This window comes from Dermacentor variabilis, chromosome 7 (assembly GCF_050947875.1).
Source record: "Dermacentor variabilis isolate Ectoservices chromosome 7, ASM5094787v1, whole genome shotgun sequence".
NCBI classification, from domain to species: domain Eukaryota; kingdom Metazoa; phylum Arthropoda; class Arachnida; order Ixodida; family Ixodidae; genus Dermacentor; species Dermacentor variabilis.
In genome coordinates this window covers 98,941,779-98,956,699 of record NC_134574.1, presented here as the reverse complement: position 1 = coordinate 98,956,699, position 14,921 = coordinate 98,941,779, and the positions used below count along the sequence as shown (strand labels likewise).

At 44.0% G+C, this 14,921-nt stretch overlaps 1 protein-coding gene across 1 annotated transcript in view; it reads left to right on the top strand.

The window, feature by feature from the left end:
• The first annotated feature begins 557 nt into the window (after positions 1 to 557).
• LOC142588745 (uncharacterized) overlaps positions 558 to 14,921 on the top strand; it is a 31,087-nt gene continuing 16,723 nt past the window's right edge. The window contains exons 1-3 of the mRNA XM_075700564.1: positions 558 to 615; positions 1,968 to 2,190; positions 9,460 to 9,610. Coding sequence (XP_075556679.1) covers positions 558 to 615; positions 1,968 to 2,190; positions 9,460 to 9,610 — 432 coding nt within the window. The remainder of the gene's footprint in view (positions 616 to 1,967; positions 2,191 to 9,459; positions 9,611 to 14,921) is intronic.

Sequence of the window (14,921 nt, the reverse complement as noted above, 5' to 3'; positions counted from 1 at the left end):
CCCATTTACTTTGTGCACCTGGTCTCCGGAATCGGGCAGTGCGTGTGCCACGCGATCTAGGGTGTCGTGCCGTCTGCTCTGTGGTTAAACTTCGTGTCACAAGATGTCACTACCAGTGTTTACGCTGCTGTGCTCTACACCTGCGGAGTGACGGCATCAGACTTGGAAATATTCCGGAATCGTCCCAAGTGAGCGGTTCCGCGAGAAGTGGAATGGGGGATAAAATGGCAGCCCGAGAAACGAAGTAGGAGTGGAACGGGCACCCAGTCCTGGAACGGTAAATTCTGAGTTTAAGCGAGGCTACAAATGCGGTGAATATACTAGTTAGAACAAAAATGGCGATTGTATTGGGTTCGAAATTTTTTTTCTCGATACCTTGCCTTTGACCAACTACGTATCGGTGAGTGTATCTGCTGCGGTAATTGAAGATAACACGGTGGTATACGCACGTTATTACTTGTAAGACCCAGAAACCTTTCCGCGTTACATGGTAGAAGTATAAATTTAATAGCAGCCACCTATCTTTGAAATAACTCTCCGATTTAGCAAGAGCGCGCATGGCCTACGACTCAAGTATGGACGTCGATTTCAACGTCGTGAACAGTTTCCTGCTGAGTGAGTCCCCGGGGGCATGGAGCCCGCGACACGCTTTGTTCTTGATTTTTTTCGCACCGTCGAGTGTCCAGCACACTCGTTAACAGATGATCAGAGATGTTTTCCCGAAAAAAGAATGGACCCGTAAATGTGTCACTAAATGAGAAACAAAAAGATCGCCTTTCCAAACGGAGCAATGCGTTTCGTTTTTATCTTAGTGACAAAAGCGACGGAATAAGCTAATGGATGCATGACATGCCGAGCAATGTAGGAATATTTTGTGCTTTTGGTTACTGGAATAGAAATAGTTTCCAAAAAATAAAGTTTATTTATATGGCCTTTTTTATTGAAAAGACAAGCCTTGTTTGCATCGAAGCGTGCGATTCAGTGAAGCACCTGACGCGGGGGCAGCTGAAGTGAAGCGAACTGCAGCGGTTACGAGCAGAAGGCTGTTCGCCAGTGCTTGGAAAATCGACGCACAATGTTGTCTAAAGTTAGCGTCACGTTTGACTTTCAAGCAAAACAGAGATCTTGTTCTGTCTCTTGGTTTTTCTTTATATAGAAACTCGGGAGGGGCTTTGGAAAAGGAGACCACGTGGATGAATTTCACCAAAAATTGGCATGTTTTGCAGAGAGTTTAATTGCAGGGATTGTACGTGTTTTTTCAGTAACGTCCTACATAAGCGACTTCTAAAAACACCGACGCAGTCTGAAGAGCAATGCAATGACATCTTCAAGAAAAATAAACACTTCATAGAAAATTAAAGGACTGGTATAGTAACGTACTCATTTTGCACATCGAACGTATCATGAAATAGGAAAGTCTACTCTATCTTGTTCACGTGTCAATGAAATAAAGTTTCTAATGTCTAGGTCCTGTACTGACCAAGCAGGTGCGCTACCATCAGAGTGCTCGCGCAATGCTTATTTTAGGCCTAATGCTATGGCTGTCTCCACAGAGTGGCAGAGGGATGTTTGGGAAATCTGAAATTGTAAAGTGCTTCTGTAGAAAAAAAAACGATATTACAGAGATTACATGCAACGACGGCTTCCACAAATCGCAGATCACATTGTTTGTCCTAGTGGGAAAGAATTGTATTGCGGCGTTGTTAAGACTTCGAAATTATGTATATAGTGTGTGTGCGTTTTCGGGGGAGGGGAGGTGAAATACTAAATAATTATGAAGACAGCGTTTTTTTCATTGAACTATGGAAGTGTACTGGATCAGCGGGTCCATTCCAGGAGTGACAATGCTGAAACCCTAAGCCAGTCCGAGGAGTTTAATGTAGTGGAATTACGGGGATCCCCACACTCTACGACAGAGTGGCAATAGAACGCGGCGACCCTTTCCACAACTTTGCTTCTATGCGCAGCCACGACCACGCCTGCTCCTCTCATGTGCTCGGTGTCTGAGACGGCCACGCTGGTCATACAGTATCCGGACGACAACCTGTGCGACATCCTCATGTACACACACGTTCACGCCGTGGACAACCTGGTTGAGGCGGTTGACGACATCGTGAGCTTCGAAACGTTCACCTCGGTGTGCCGCTCACGATATTCGAAGACCACCTGTGGCCTTTCGTTCGACTCGCGGTGAGTCCTCCATTTCGGCAAAGCCAAAAGCCGCGTAGCGCCGCTAACACCATGGAGGAAGCGTACACGTTCCTGAAGTGCACCGGGATTTAAAGTTGATGGAAGCACCGATCGATCGGCAGTTGAGATAAGCGAGAGGCGATCAGAGAATTGGTGGAAAGAATCGGGAGAGAAATTGGTGGGACCGGTTCCGTTACCTGCCTAGGTAACTGTACAAGGTAGCTATAGAGGTTTTAAATACGGTAGAAAAGGTTAGGGAGACACAGAAAAAATGCTTGGCTGGTAAATATCTATGGCTTACTTGATTAACTCCAGCAGGCTAGGTGACTATCTGTCACCCTCCCTCCCCCGTTTCAATGGGGGTGTTAATAAATTATCGTAAAAAAAGAAATAAAATGGGGGGGGGAGCATTACGCCACTCAGCCCCAGCCAACTCTGCGCGAAGCGAATTGCCTTTGCTTTCGCTTCCTCAAAAAGTCTGTCCAACAAGTGAGCCTGCGCTCGACGGAATAGGCTCACATGTGCTTGCTTCTCTGTAGGCTTTAATCGGCGCTCACTTGTGTGTGCCAGCCCGACTAACATAGGCGTATCTAGCGGGGGGGGGGGGAGGGGCAGGGGAGCAAGGGCGGCACTTCAACCCTCCCCCCTGTCAAAACGAGGCAAGTATTTCATATGTGCCCCCCCCCCCCCCCCCCCCACGCACACTTTTGAAAGCGCGTACTGGCACTTTCGGCCAAAAGTCCACTAAAACTACAGCTAAATCTATATTTTTTTTTTTAGTAGAGTGAACACATAAGTAATGCCTTTTTTTACTACCCATATCCCTGCTGGGACAACGACGATTACACGATACAAATAAACCGAAAATGATTAGGCCTCTTGTCCTGCCATATGAGGAATGTTGTCAGGATTATGATATTCCTGATGAATTCCCCTAGGTTGCCAAAAAAACCACAACCTCGTGCGCCCGTGGTACGATTTCACACAGGTATGTGACGGGACATTAACACATCTAAAGAAAAGAGGCACCCCACACTAACCGAGTATACAAGAATTCCGCTCTCTTCAAGACAAATATCAATATTACACGGAATTTTAGACTGACGACTCTAAAAGAAAACAACACGGGGGTTTGGGGGCCGTAACAGGAAATTGGGAAACAAGTATTCGATTACCAAAGCATGCCTCTGATTTCCTTGTAGGAGTTTATGCTATATGGGTTGTAGTTAAAAAGATTATCACTGACAGTCACAGAAATACCGTCATATACACTGATTCCTCAAGTACACTAGTCTGTACATCTAAAATACGAGTGTGAACCGCTGAAAGTTGGCATTTGAAACATGGTTGCTCTTAAAAAAATTGAGTTCAATTCGTTTCTGCTGGGTCGCAAGCCATGCTGGGATACCGGGAAATGAAGCAGCTGATAGATGTGCATCGATGGCAGCTGACAAAGGCCTAACAAACACAACACTTCCATATAAAGATAGTATCCCGGCAATTAGGAAGGCCTTAACGTAAAAATGGCAACACGAATGGGACCATTGTTCAGACAAGCTACATCTTACTAAACGCGTACTTGGTGACTGGAAGTCGTGCAACCACCAGGAGCGGTTCTTCGAAGTGCTTTTATGCCGACTACGCCACTGAGCACACACACCTCACAGACAATTATTTACTTACGAAAGGAGACGCCCCAATATGCGAGAAATGCCAAGAATCACTAAAAGTTATGCGTATATCACTGACACGTAGACATATTGAAGTATACAGACAAAACCTCTTGCACAATTTATATAAGCTACACATAACCTTACACTCTGCGTTTACTTTAGGAGTTGATCCGATAGTCCCATTACCTGACGTGCGTAGATTTCTCGATGACACTGGCATTTTACATAAAATATCGATAAACGCAGCATTTTTCTTCTTTAATGGGATTTTAACGCACCTCGTGTTTGGCGAAGCATAGCCTTCGCCACTTTAGCGCCATTAAACCACATTTAAATATTAACAAGAACGATTGTCATTTGGGCCTTCTTGGGACGCCCTGTAGCGAACGAAGCGTGGGATTCGCCGTAGAAGCTCGCGTTGCGGATAACGCCTGGCGCTGGCCATTTCCCGCCCTAACAAACTTGTCAGCTTGCGCAACTTGCATCATGGCCACTTTTTGAGGACCGGTATATCTGTATTCTGAAACACAATCAGCTTGTTACGTTTAATCTGTGCCGGAGGGGTAGCTCCGGACAAAGTATGATAATGAGCCACGCCCAGAGAGAGAGAGAGAAGGGAAGAAAGAAAGGCAGGGAGTTTAACCCGACTGAGTCCAGTTTTCCACCCTACACGTTGGGAGGGGAATGCGGAGTGAGTGAGTGAGAGAGAGGGAGAGAGAGAGAGAGAGAGAGAGAGAGAGAGAGAGAGAGAGAGAGAGAGAGAGAGAGAGAGAGAGAGAGAGAACATGAGTCTATACCGCGCTTTCACATGCACCAAGTTAGGTGTAGGATGTCTATAATCGGGCACTCAAGTCTGTTGCCTTCAGGTAGTGAAGAAGCGCTCGAACTGCTTTCTGGGCTAATGAACTGTAAGGCCAGGCTCCCAAGATCTTCGCTTCACTAAATGGCCTGTCATACAGTCTATTCAAGGCACACTGGAGAGTCTTACGTTGGTTATCAAAGCGAGAACAGTGGCACAGAGAATGACTGATGGTCTCTTCACATTTGCACTTAGCGCACATTGGTGAGTCCGCCCATCCCATAGGATAGCTGTAGAAGTTAGTGAATGCTACTCCTACCCACAGCCGACACAGCAGTGTTGCGCCAGGTCGTAAAAGGTTTGCCGGTGATATAAGTTTCAGTGATGGGGCGCAACGACTGCTGTGCCTTACGGCCGGAAATGGTTGGATCATCAAATGCTGGAACAATCGGATCTGTCCGTTGCAGCGTTGAAGTCGCAGTACCTTATCACCATCAGAAATATAATCAAACCTCCTACAGGTATAATTGTCGAATTGCATTGTTTAATGACGACTTATCGTAGAAATGCTCGTGACAATGACCTTGGTCGGACTCGCAGAGCCATTTCAATTTCTATAGAACAATGACGAGTTATTTCTAAACACGTGTCACTTCTGATTGACGATTTCATTTTCAGGCTGCTTATAAATGGGAGCTGCGCTATTAGTTGTTTCCCGGCAGGAGCAAACAGAGCAGATATTTCATATTTTGAGAAAATGAGGGGCACTTTTGGGTGATATGCACCGAAAATTTCCACTGTATAGGTTGCTTATATACTCTGAAAACAGTAACTGACTGGTCGCTTTATCGAACTTTTTAAGTGTTATACACAGTGTTTGGCTGCTTTGCTCCGGTATCCTCGGTAATATATACAGGGCACGGCGTTTGTGTTTATTCGACGTACAAAATTTTGCGAGTGACGAACGATCTATGATTATTCTGTGTAGGTTTATTGCAGGCTTTGTAGATAGTTACTAATTTAAGTGTTATAGGGCCTCATACTGCCGGTAATCTAAGTGTTTCCTAGACTCCTAAAACAACGGACGAGATACCGATGTGAAATTCCGTGAAAATGGGAAAATGTTAAGGTCAATGCGTTGCGAAATTTTCACTTTCCTGCTTTATGTGCAAGTGTCGCAGATAATTACTAAACCTTCGTTTTTTTCTTGTGTTCTCGTGAAAAACTTTCAGTCTTGAATTACGATCGACTGTCCGTAAGAGTGTGAAATTTAAATAATTTATCCCAAGGTGCTCGAGACTCCATATCGAAAGCAAGTCAAGGTGAAATAACGAGTGCAATCTATAGTGACACATCATAATTACATAGTAATTAAGTATTCATTTATCCTACAGTCAGTCATGCTACGTTTCTTCATTAAATGTATTCAGTCGCACCCCTGAACTTCATGCACAGGTTAATTATTGAACGCAAGCTTTACAACCAGGGAAGAAGTAATCTTTCGCGATTACTACCGAAACGCCCCCCTTCAAACGTCCCGCCAAAGACGGTAATGCCTTCACGAAATCGGTCGTTTGAAGCGACACGTTTCACTCAGAAGTGAGATGGGCGTACTTCAAGAATGAAGAATGTTGAATTTACTAAAATCTTAATGTTCATTTCTCTATTGCTTGCAACAACTGCACAGTAAGGGCAAAAATATGTCGCGTTCACAAATGTCTACGCTGTGACTGAAGGGACATTACAAGATTCGTAGTTTGTCTCGCCGTTGACCCCGGTGAGCTAAGCAAGGTACCTTGTTTATATCTTGTAAAAATCAGGGGCTTATTAGGAATAAAATGTAGGCAGTGTTTCAAATGGATGGGTTAAATACACATTTGTCAGCATAGAATGCGTATGCAAGTGGCCCATCGCGTTATTAGTCTTTATAAGCGGTGTAAGACTTAGACGGCCACGCTGGCATAATTACAACAAAGGCCAAATTTTGCGAACACAAAGGGACCAATACGCCAAGTTTATGTGCGATATGGTAAATACGTGTTCATCAAATACAGTGTAAAATTATTGTAAGCGAGTGTTCGAAATTACCATGCTGCTCCTATTAGCTGGATTTCCCAGTGTCCCAGAAGAACTCTGCGTCTGAGATATTTTATACTTTGAAGAAGTAGGCAGCATTTTAAGTGCAATGGTGTCACGTAGTTTTAACCTTTCTGGTTTATTGTGAAGTGTTACGAATGATTATTGAACCCTCATCTTTTTTCTTCGTTTTTTTTGTGCATGATATATTAGTTTCGCGTGGTGTCCTCGCTGAACTTATGGAGGCAGCTTGCTTTGTGAGATAAATGGGGTATGCTGGGGTATTGAGTCTGGCCAATATTGCCCTACCGGTTTTTGTGAAGCTGAGGCGCTCCGTCTGTCGCATCAGGGTGGCCCCAATTACAGTGGCCCCAATTCAAGAGAGTATGCATCCCGAGTACAACAAAGAAAGGCGCAAAGCGCGCGCACAACACATTAAATCAGCGTACTCTAATAACCATAGGTACAACACGTACTACACGGACGCAGCTGTGTATTCAGAGGCGACCGGGCAGCGCTACCAAAGGAGGTACGACCTGGCATTCGTGAACGGGATCAGCCAACAGCGAAATACCGCGTCGGCCACGGCGGGATGCCGGGAAGAATTGAGCCCGCAGCCCTGGCAGAACTATAAAAGCCGCCAAGACCAAATTTAGCGTAAATTGGAGGTACACTATGGGAACTTTTTGGGCGAGGTTAAATGCGGTCGGATAAAACACAGTCTCTCAAAAAATTTCTTGTTCAAGCGTTAGAGCGTGCGATATGGCCGCTATTAGCGTTGCTTCCAAGTGTCTTAGCTATATATAGTGTACAAGAGGTTTATATGTTGTGGAAAGGGGAGAGGCGACTGGTTAAATGCAATGTGCGACAAAATTTTTACGTTTCTGGTCTGGTTAGATGTGTTGCAAATAATTAATGAGCCGTCGTTTTTCTTTCCGTATTTTCAGGCGTCATAACACGCTCGCGCTTAGATTCAGGGATGTCCTCGGTGAACTAAACCAGACATTTTTCTTATAGTAGGTGAAAATAAAGGGCGCGTTATGGGAAATATGTAGATAGACTTCGAAGATAGGGGAATAATTATGACATTTGAAGCAAATTACGCATGTAGGCTATCCCGAACTTTATGAATGTGTTTTGTGAACGAAGAATTTACCTGTTGCCCTGGAAGAACTGCGAAATCGAGCTTTTTCAAATAAAGAGGAAATTGAGCTGGGGGGGGGGGGGGTCATAAAGCAATAAAGCATTGCGTAACCCATTCACCAAGTGTAGTTGCGATTTTGATCAGATTCACTGGACATGCATTTCATAAGGGCCGGGATGGCGATTCGATATATTTTTGGGGGAATATTGCAAGTTTTTTACGTCGTTGCGCATAGCCTCGACAATGCTATTACCTAAACGAGTGATACATTTATGCTGCAGACTTACGAGTAGAAGGCTTTGTTGAATTATTCAAATTCTTTGCAGCAAATGCGCATTTTATATGCACTGTACTGCTGCTACTGGGCAAGATCCAGGAGCACTTTGAGGCACTCATTTCCTTTTGTGCCTGCATCATTTCGAGACTTTATATAGTTGCAACAGATAAAGGCAAATTCATATAATTTTTGCCGCCCCATGGTTCACAGCGTGTGATAGACACATTGGTCCCTGGCTGTTAAATATAACTCACAGAAGCATTTCTAGGCTCTTTCAGCTACTGAGATAACAATATGCAATATATATATATATATATATATATATATATATATATATATATATATATATTGTGGCCTGTATATTTTGCATGTTCAGCAAAGGCACTTGAGGTCACGTGTCGTTTACGATTACTAAAACATGTCTTAGTTTGCGAGTTTCACTATTTCTAGAGTTGAGCTTAGGGCGGCTGATTGCTATGACAGTTCTTGTCGCGGTCAAGGAAACGTTCCCGACTGCGGCTTTCTCCTGCACCATGGAGAGAAATCACGTACCTGTGTTTCTCTTCCTTCAACCGTAATGATGTGACTGACTGACGGTTGCGACAACCCAATAGCTTCTGCATTCCAGACGCACTGCCGAAAAGAATTCTTGGCAAGGAAAAAAAAGAAAAAAAAATGTGGTGACATTCTAACCATTCGAACAGCACGCACCCGGGCCACGCATACACCCTCGATACTGTGACACCACTACGACGGCGGTGGCGCCGCCGACGGCGGGAACGCTTCGGGAGCGACCATGTGATTGGTGTAGCAATTGCGAATGACATGTCATATCAAATGACTCTTCACAAAATGGCTATAGACCGACAGTGGATGCCGAGTACTTACGGAAATTACATATAATTGTACTATTGGAACGAATGGCCGACTGCCTAGATTATGTTTTTACAGATTCCAGGCCATATGGCCAGGTTCAATGTGTGTGCGGGTACGTAATGAAAGGTCTATCGCGGCTGAAATGGTATAGTGGTTGTTACCGCATTCAATACATCTCTCCATACAATTGTATCAGGCTTGCTGTTGAAGCGAATTATTCCTTTTTTACTAAAGATGGCCTACTGCGTAACTCAACTACTATGCGAAATGCCGCTACTGCTTAGAATACATTATCACAGCTTCTAGGTGAGATACAAAAAAAAGTGCACGAGGGCGTGCAGAGAGATGCCGATCGAAATTCACACTTCTCCTCAAGCGGTGACTTGGAGATATGTGGTGACTTGAGCGCTGTCTGTCCTTGCAGCTTCATCACGCCGGCGAAGTTGACGACCGAGCTATGGAGGGAGGTTGTCCGCTTACGGAAGTCGAACGTCATGCATTTGGGCATCCTCAATATGTACGACAAACCCGGCACCGTCCGCGGCTATGCTGCCAACGTGGACGAAGTTCTCAAGGTATGAAATATCTTTTATTGATGCGTTAACTCTTTGGGTGTCGAAGCGGAGATAACTGTGTTAAGTGTGGGAAGCCGTTCACTTTGTAGAGGTCAATACAGCATGAAGGAACTCAGAACAGGGTCTATGTATGTATGTATGTATGTATGTATGTATGTATGTATGTATGTATGTATGTATGTATGTATGTATGTATGTATGTATGTATGTATGTATGTATGTATGTATGTATGTATGTATGTATGTATGTATGTATGTATGTATGTATGTATGTATGTATGTATGTATGTATGTATGTATGTATGTAATGTATGTATGTATGCATGTATGTATGTATGTATGTATGTATGTATGTATGTATGTATGCATGCATCTATGTATGTATGTATGTATGTATGTATGTATGTATGTATGTATGTATGTATGTATGTATGTATGTATGTATGTATGTGTATGTATGTATGTATGTATGTATGTATATATGTATGCATGTATGTATGTATGTATGCATGTATGTATGTTTGTTTGTATGTATGTGTGTGTGTATGTATGTATGTATGTATGTATGTATGTATGTATGTATGTATGTATGTATGTATGTATGTATGTATGTATGTATGTATGTATGTATGTATGTATGTATGTATGTATGTATGTGCTTGTTACAAGACGATCAATTTTAAGTCGTATGGAGTGTTTAAGGGTAGCATGTTGCAGATAACGTAATTCTATTCCTTGATCTGGATTATTCAGAGGCGGTTATTTCTTGCACGAGAAATGGAAACACATATTCAACAAATTTGTTGGGCTGCTGAGCACGAGGTCGCGGGATTGAATCCTGGACACAGCGGCCGCATATCGATGGGGGCTAAATGCGAAGTGGGCACGTCCTGTGCTACCGGGGCTTAGCAGAGAGACGAGAACTAGGAGTCGGATTCCTGATTAATAAGAATATAGCTGGTAACATACAGGAATTCCATAGCATTAACGAGAGAGTGGCAGGTCTTGCTGTGAAACCTAATAAGAGGTACAAAATGAAGGTTGTACAGGTCTACGCCCCCACATCCAGTCAGGATGAACAGGAAGTCGAAAGCTTCTATGAAGACGTGGAATCGGCGATGGGAAAAGTCCCAACAAAATACACTATGCTGATGGGCGACTTCAATGCCAAGGTAGGCAAGAAGCAGGCTGGAGACAAGGCAGTGGGGGAATATGGCATAGGCACTAGGAATAGCAGGGAAGAGTTATTAGTAGAGTTTGCGGAACAGAATAATTTGCGGATAATGAATACCTTCTTCCGCAAGCGGGATAGCCGAGAGTAGACGTGGAGGAGCCCGAACGGCGAGACTAGAAATGAAATCGACTTCATACTCTGCGCTAACCCTGGCATCATACAAGATGTGCACGTGCTCAGCAAGGTGCGCTGCAGTGACCATAGGATCGTAAGAACCCGAATTAGCCTAGACCTGAGGAGGGAACGGAAGAAGCTGGTACATAAGAAGCGATCAATGAATTAGCGGTAAGAGGGAAAGTAGGAGAATTCCTGATCAAGCTACAGAACAGGTATTCGGCTTTAACTCAGGACGAGGACCTTAGTGTTGAAGCAATGAACGACAATCTTGTGGGCGTCATTAAGGAGTGTACAACAGAAGTTGGTGGTAACTCCGTTAGACAGGATACCTGTAAGCTATCGAAGGAGACAAAAGATCTGATCAAGAAACGTCAATGTATGAAAGCCTCTAACTTTACAGCTAGAATAGAACTGGCAGAACTTTCGAAGTTAATCCACAAGCGTAAGACAGCTGACATAAGCAAGTATAATATGGATAGAATTGAACATGCTCTCAGGAACGGAGGAAGCCTAAAAGCAGTGAAGAAGAAACTAGGAATTGGCAAGAATCAGACGTATGCGTTAAGTGACAAAGCCGGCAATATCATTACTAATATGGATGAGATAGCGCAATGGCTGAGGAGTTCTATAGAGATTTATACAGTATCAGTGGCACCCACGATGATATTGGAAGAGAGAGTAGTCTAGAGGAATTCGAAATCCCACAGGTAATGCCGGAAGAACTAAAGAAAGCCTTGGGAGCTATGCAAAGGGGGAAGGCAGCTGGGGATGATCAGGTTACAGCAGATTTGTTGAAGGATGGTGGGCAGATTGTTCTAGAGAAACTGGCCACCCTATATACGCAATGCCTCATGACTTCGAGCGTACCGGAATCTTGGAAAAACGCTAACGTAATCCTAATCCATAAGAAAGGGGACGCCAAAGACTTGAAAAATTATAGACCGATCAGCTTAGTGTCCGTTGCCAACACTGTATTTACTAAGGTAATTGCAAATAGAATCAGGAACATCTTAGACTTCAGTCAACCAAAGGACCAGGCACGATTCCGTAAAGGCTACTCAACAATAGACCATATTCACACTATCAATCAGGTGATAGAAAAATGTGCGGAATATAACCAACCTTTATATATAGCTTTCATTGATTACGAGAAAGCCTTTGATTCAGTCGAAACCTCAGCAGTCATGGAGGCATTACGGAATCAGGGTGTAGATGAGCCATATGTAAAAATACTGGAAGATATCTATAGCGCCTCCACAGCCACCGTAAAGAAAGCAACAAAATCCCAATAAAGAAATCGTCAGGCAGGGAGATACGATCTCTCCATTGCCATTCACAGCGTGTTTACAGGAGGTATTCAGAGACCTGGATTGGGGAGAATTGGGGATAAGAGTTAATGGAGAATACCTTAGTAACTTACGACTCGCTGATGATATTGCCGTGCTTAGTAACTCAGGGGACCAATTCCAATGCATGCTCACTGACCTGGAGAGGCAAAGCAGGAGAGTGGGTCTAAAAATTAATCTGCAGAAAACTAAAGTAATGTTTAACAGTCTCGGAAGAGAACAGCAGTTTACGATAGGTAGTGAGGCACTGGAAGTGGTAACGGAATACATCTACTTAGGACAGGTAGTGCCGGCGGATCCGGATCATGAGACTGAAACAATCAGAAGAATAAGAATGGGCTGGGGTGCGTTTGGCAGGCATTCTCAGATCATGAACAGCAGGTTGCCATTATCCCTCAAGAGAAAAGTTTATAACAGCTGTGTCTTACCAGTACTCACGTACGGGGCAGAAACCTCGAGGCTTACGAAAAGGGTTCTACTCAAATTGAGGACGACGCAACGAGCTATGGAAACAAGAATGATAGGTGTAACGTTAAGGGATAAGAAAAGAGCAGATTGGGTGAGGGAACAAACGCGAGTTAATGATATCTTAGTTGAAATCAAGAAAAAGAAATGGGGGGGGGGGCATGGGCAGGACACGTAATGAGGAGTGAAGATAACAGATGGTCATTAAGAGTTACGGAATGGATTCCAAGGGAAGGGAAGCGCAGCATAGGGTGGCAGAAAGTTAGGTGGGCGGATGAGATTAAGAAGTTTGCAGGGACAACATGGCCACAGTTAGTACATGACCGGGGTAGTTGAAGTATGAGAGGCCTTTGCCCTACAGTGGGCGTAACCAGGCTGATGATGATGATGATGATGATGATGATGATGACGAAATGCGAAAACACCCGTGTACTTAGATTTAGGTGCACGTTGAATAAACCCTGGCGGTCGAAATTTCCGGAGTCCTCCACTACGGCGTTCCTCATAATGAGAAAGAGGTTTTGGCACGTTAAACCCCTTAATTAAATTTTTTATTCAACAAATTATCAAGAGGCCACCAATTATTTTTTGTATTCATTACTTTGCGACACATATTGCAACAGACTAATTGCGGACGCTGAGAATTCAAGGCATGTCCACTCAGCATAAATTTCTAGAATTTAAAGGATGACGCCAGTTTGGAGATATGCGCTATCAAACTTGCCCTAAAAATGCATATTTGTTCCATTTACATATCTTTCTGTAAAGAAAAGTGTCGTTTATGCATTGAAGCACGAAAGTAACTGGAACGCCCAGGTATTTCGTTCTACACTTTGGGAAATATCTCGAAACTGTTGTCGTCCTGACAATTCATTTCAAGTGTACGCGCCTTACGAGCTAATCGGATAGAATTCATACTTTGCAATGATCCGTAAAGTTAGTACGTAAGGCATCAAGTAGTGAATTTTTGGTAATTTTTTCAATATGTGTTTCGATTTCGTGTGCTAGAAATGTCCGGGTCCTAATATTCCGGCTTAAGGATAAGAATTATGCCGTGTGCCGCAGGCGATGTGTAAAAAGTTCGTAAAAGTAAAATGATCACGCCGTATATATATATATATATATATATATATATATATATATATATATATATATATATATATATATATATATATATATTCGAATTAATAAATATTATAGTTAGATTAAGAGTGCCACAGAGAAAATTGCAGAGCAACATGAAAAACTGCCGGTACAGCTTTCTCTTGCTCAATGCATGCTGATTGTTTTTCCAAGCAAGAGAGAAGCCCGCGATTACACGCAAAGATTGCCGCGCGACTGGCCAGGAACCTTGCCCATATACGCGTGCTTCTTTCGTGCTTTGAAAAACATTTTTAACTGGCACGCATTCAAAACACTTTTATGAAGCCGTGTCAAGCGAAATATCGCGAAAGTGGTTGTATCCCAAAGGAGTAATCAGCCCGCAGTAGCGCGACCCCTGAGGCTGCCATCTTGCAGCCACGCTTTCTGCTCGAATATATGCAATTCTTTCTCCCGCCGTTCTCGACTGGCCTATCCCACTGATAACGTGAACGGAGCATCGATATGATCACTGGCTACGCGCTATAGGAAACGGCATCGGAAGAGACATTGCTACAAAATCGCGGCCAGAAGTTCTTGCTGAGGAATCTGTAAAAAAAAGAAAAATATCGCAAACACTGGCCGCAGGTGGCGTGTCGCGCGCATCGCTCGGCGTCGCGTAGCGCGTGGGTGCAGGAACTCCAGAAACAGCGGGTGCCTCGAATAAGCAAACTGACGACGCTCCGCGCACACGTGACGAGCATGCGTGTTGCGGAGGTCACGTGCGCCTTTTCGCAGTTTCTTATCGCGCTTCGTCAGGGGTGAGAGCGACACAGCTCCGGCATTTATCAATGAGCTACGAGCCGGCCGTGAACGGTCAACCTCATCTAGATAGCACGAGGCCTGCTCGCTCCGACCCACGACGTCCGTGCTACCTGGCCCGAAATTTCCATTGCCAAGGCTGGCGTGACGCAAGCGGTGACGAACGCGGTGACGTCACAGTTTTGACATCACGGCTTTCGTCACGCCAGCCTTGGTAATCGAAATTTTGAGCCAGTGGCACGACTTC